General features: G+C 41.3%; 1 protein-coding gene and 1 long non-coding RNA gene across 2 annotated transcripts in view; one reads left to right on the top strand and one right to left on the bottom strand.

The window, feature by feature from the left end:
• Positions 1-2,160, top strand: part of LOC116699384 (uncharacterized) — a 5,516-nt gene extending 3,356 nt beyond the window's left edge. Inside the window, exon 2 of the long non-coding RNA XR_004334419.1 lies at positions 1,086-2,160. This is a non-coding gene — a long non-coding RNA (uncharacterized LOC116699384). The remainder of the gene's footprint in view (positions 1-1,085) is intronic.
• Positions 1-4,528, bottom strand: part of lactb2 (lactamase, beta 2) — a 6,436-nt gene extending 1,908 nt beyond the window's left edge. Inside the window, exons 1-6 of the mRNA XM_032531925.1 lie at positions 4,292-4,528; positions 3,389-3,549; positions 3,015-3,135; positions 2,398-2,576; positions 679-827; positions 150-237 (exon numbers count right to left, since the gene is read on the bottom strand). Coding sequence (XP_032387816.1) covers positions 150-237; positions 679-827; positions 2,398-2,576; positions 3,015-3,135; positions 3,389-3,549; positions 4,292-4,413 — 820 coding nt within the window. The 5' untranslated portion in view covers positions 4,414-4,528. The remainder of the gene's footprint in view (positions 1-149; positions 238-678; positions 828-2,397; positions 2,577-3,014; positions 3,136-3,388; positions 3,550-4,291) is intronic.
• Between the last annotated feature and the right edge of the window lie 221 nt (positions 4,529-4,749).

Below are 4,749 nucleotides of genomic sequence, written 5' to 3'. Positions count from 1 at the left end.
ATATATATATATATATATATATATATATATATGTGTAATCATACCCAAACTATGTCATTTGCCAGATTTGCCTAATTTGGTTGAGTTGAATTACTGATGCTCTCTAATTCTCCCAGAAGGTTTTGCAGCGGCAGCATGTGATGACGTACCCAGGGTGATCTTGCCTTCTTTCTCCAGTTTCTTTAAGTGATGGACTAGGTTCACATTAGCGGCATGGTGCAGGTATTCAGGAGTGTCCTGGGACAGAAGCCGAGAGAAGCAAGCACAGCATTTGACTATGACCACCTCCAGGGTCCAAAAGTAGCACCATCAACTAGCCAAATGCTGGTAAAATATGCAAGTGGCTGGTAAAAACAATGGAAATATTTTGAGAAATATTGAACATTCACTAGTTATTTGGCTGCTGGATGAAAAAGTTGATTTGGAACCCTTGACCTCCATGTGCACAGACGGGTGGCTTGCGTGATTACTTGCTGGCTTATTTTCAGGTCACTTCCATGGACTTATCCTTGTTTTGGTTTCATTATGCACTTGGTATACTGAGGAACTTGCTGATTGCATCTCCATCTAGTGTGGATACCACTGAACAAGCTAATCAGTTAACCTATCCTGCTGCTCTCAGCATCACGGACTACAGACTGGAGAACTTATCAAAGTACCAGACGGGTTTGTCCTGACCTTGTAGACCATCTTGACGAGCTCTATTGAGGAGAAAGGCTTCCCTGCTCCATCCTGAATGGCAGCCAGGATCTGCTGCTCTCTTTGGTCCCGGTGGCTGATGTAGTGTCTGATCTTCGAGCCAGCATCCTGAACCACAGGCCCGTGACCTGCACAGAGAACAGCAGCAGGGGTTTATCCAAACAGTTACTTCACAGGTCAGACTGACTTGGGATGTGTTACCAGGAAAGTGGAGGGCCATCATTTTAAGTGGCAGCTATTTACAATCTAACTTTGATTTTGCACTTCATCTAGTCCTAGGGATTATTTGGATATTATAACATGATATTGTGATGTGAGACTCTGTATCGTTTTTGATTTTGGAAATCGTAATATGGCATAAGTGTTGTTTTCTTCTGGTTTTACAGAACCTAGTACCTGTTTCTGATGGTTGGGGGGGAACCAGAGCACCTGGAGGAAACCCACACAAACAGGGGGAGAACATCCAAACTCCACACAGAAAGGCCCAGGACCTTCTCGCTAACCACTGGACCGCCATGTTGCACTCAGTCATTATATCCACATTCAAAATCTAATCAGATTGACTTGTCACATTCACAATCATACACAGTACAATGTGCACTCAAATTCATTGTTTATCTGTTCGTCCCCCTAAAAACAATCAATAATCAATCAAATCCATAAAAATAGTAACATATACAAGAGGAGTAAATGAGGTGGTGGGTGGGCGGTGGGCCCAGTGGTCACAGAGCAGACGGACAGCCTGAGGGAGGAGGGAGAGTCCCAGTGGTCGGGGGTGCTCTCTCCAGGCCGCCACTGTTAAAATCCCCGGCTACGAGGACGGGGTTTAAATCTGGATCTGATCTAGTCCAGCTTGTTACTCATGATCGATACTCGTGATTTTTATCAAAAATATCACATATATAAATATTTTGTGAAAGCACCCCAACAATATTTTCGCAATATCGATAGAGGTATTTGGTCAAGGATATTGTGATATTTGATATTTAGATTTTTTTCCCATATTGCACTGCACTGATTTCATTTTCATCTAAAATAAAGTGGCTGGATTGATTGACAGGAGGAACAACAGCTAATTGTATTTTGTTATTATTTTTTGGAGAAAAAAAGACAGAAATCAAAGAAGCTAAATTGGTAGCACTGAAATAATTAGTCAAAGTTGATTGATGATTGGACAACATGGATGCAAAAAATGAGAAAAATATGCAATAACGTTGAATATTGTGATAACTATATCACTTGCGATAAGTAAACAGAAGTGTACTCAGGTCGGCTGCTTTCAGTGTTCTGCTGAAATAGAACAAATGCTTGTTGAATTTAAAACAAATGAAAGGAAATCATTTCCAACACTCTTTTATTTAACAAATTGAACACTGAATTGAATATTAAAGGTACCACTAAAATAGAATAACAGTTACATTATAAAGTGCAGTTTTCTACTGATATTTCCTTTCAACTAACGGCGGCGTGTCCTTTGTGATATGTCGCAGCCTTTCGCGATATGGTTATTACACCAGTTGATATTCAATGACGATTTTAAAAGAACGATAAATTAATGGACAACCACTTAGATAACTGACAAATTGTTGAGACGATCTTTCAAGACAAAAGCCAAATATATGCTGGTTGCAAATTCTCAAATGTGAGTATTACTTGGTTTGATAGAAGTGCTATGATCAAGGTAGCATCCATCCTTACCAGGGTAGATGGTGTCAGCCTCCGAGGCCAGCAGGGTGTTCAGAGACTTCATGTAGTCGTAGAGATCCTCGAACACGGCTGTGCCTTCACCCAGGATGCAGTCTCCAGAGAAGAGCACCCGGTCCTCCTCCAGCAGCAAGGCCATGTGGTCGTCAGTGTGGCCTGGGGTGAACAGCACTCTGGGACACAGAAATATAAAACAGGGCCCTCTGCTCAAATAACTGTAACCAGATTTAAACATTAGCCCTATGTGTCCCTAGTGCATATTATAGTACACATTATTTACAGTATGTCTCTGGATGTTGTTTATTCATATCGCCCTGGACTGGACTGATTGCACTATGATACCATTGCACCTTTCTGCATTCTTTCCCACACTGTAGTATGTAGTATGTAGTATGTGTGTGTGCGTGGATGTCATATTGTCTGTCATATTGTCTGTGTCATGTGTTTGTATGATTATAAGTGTATAAGCTAGTGGACACCTTCATTTCCTTTGAGATACATAAAGTATTTCTATCTATCTGTATATCTATATTTCCTGTAAAGCTAGTTAAAGTCCTACCAGTTTAAAATGCTCTCTTTACATATCCAACTTTCCCATTAAGTGAACTGACTTTAGTGTGGCCCCCTCCGTCTGGACAACATCTCCATCTTTGAGATAGGTAAAGCTTTTGTCTCCAGCCGTCTCTTTGACTTGGCTGGAGCGAGGCAGTTTGCTGACTCGTACCTCAGAACCTGCAGGAGGGAAAACAGAGGAATATTGGACTGCCAAGCAAACTATGATGAAATATGTTATTTCTGCCCTGTATATATTTTTTACACAGGCACTTCTGTGACAACTGGATCCCAAGCAGTTGAAATTTGGATTACTGACCTAAAAACGGAACTGACCCTTTTTCCAATTGCTGATTCCGATAATCCTGCAGGGCTGAACAGTGATAATTCAGGGGTCATTAAACCTGTTTCACAGGACACATGCTGTCCTCACCAGTGATGTCCCTGCAGATGTCCTCCACTCCACCCGTGTGGTCATGATGCCAGTGTGTGACGAGGATCTCCTGGATGCTGGTGTTGAACTGCCTCAGTGCCTGCTTCAGACTGCTGATGTATTCAGGCACCGCCGGCTCTCCAGCGTCGATCAGCACTCGCCTGCAATACAGTCCCACGTTTCTATGAAGTATGCATATTCAAGCCTTCAAACGTAGCTATCCGTATTCATGTTTACTAATTATGTTAATTTATGAACCTTTTGGATGGTGTTATATAGTTTATTGTCTTACGTCATTAAATATTTCACTTTACATAACCATACATTTCGTGATTTTTGTTTTGGGTATCAGTATTTTTGTAACCTTTCTCTACTGAGTATATGTCTGCACGTAAGTTATGTGTGTGTATATATATATATATATTAGAATAAAACCAAAAAAATATTTGTATAACTTTAAGACTACGGACATAGGAATTGCCTATTTATTTTTAAACTTAGTTGAATAACCTAAAAAGTACCAAATATTTCCATATTGAGTACATGCCGAAATAACCAGTGGACCGTGGCTATTCAGTGCACGTGATCAGTCTTAGTCCATACACTGTGTGTTCGCCTGCAAACAAGGAACCATTCAATTTAGAAAAATGTTATTGGGATCTGGCTTGACGTCCTAACGCGGCATTCTCAAACCTCCCCGGGACGCTTCTGGCCAAATGGTCGATTCCAAATACAGAAACACTGGGATAGAAAAGGATAGATAGAAAAGGATAGATAGAAAAGGACAGATAGAAAAGGACAGATAGAAAGGATAGATAAAGGACAGATAGAAAGGATAGATAAAGGACAGATAGAAAAGGAGAGCAGCTCGCTACTCGGTAACGCGGATCTGTGTGGCGTCACCTTTGGCCCGTGCCGACCAGGTACGTGTTGGTCCCCTGCAGGGTCATCGGTCCCGGGTTACAGCCCAAGACCCGAACCACTCTGGCAGACAGCTGCTCTATCCGAGGGATGACAGCACTCATAGCTGGAGCCGATGATTAAATACATAAAACAACAAATCCCACTAAGGTAAATATCAAGCCTTCGTCCAACAGGCTCTCTAAACGGAAACCGCATTTGAACAATGTTTACTTCCTGTCTGTCCCAAAGCAGCCTTCAAAATAAAAGTATCGCAGTAGGAGACAGTTGTTGTAACCATAGTGACACCATAGCTTGTATATTATTGTAACCATAGACATCTTTATGTGTCTATGGTTGTAACCATAGACATATAAAAGATGGTTGTAACATCCTCAATTCCTCCGGTCAGAAACACGTTTGAAAGTAAATGACTAAAAGAGAGAGAGAGAGAGAGAGAG

Source organism: Etheostoma spectabile, chromosome 12 (genome assembly GCF_008692095.1).
Source record: "Etheostoma spectabile isolate EspeVRDwgs_2016 chromosome 12, UIUC_Espe_1.0, whole genome shotgun sequence".
Taxonomy (NCBI): domain Eukaryota; kingdom Metazoa; phylum Chordata; class Actinopteri; order Perciformes; family Percidae; genus Etheostoma; species Etheostoma spectabile.
The sequence above is the reverse complement of the archived record's forward strand: the minus strand, read 5'-3'. Positions and strand labels throughout refer to the sequence as shown.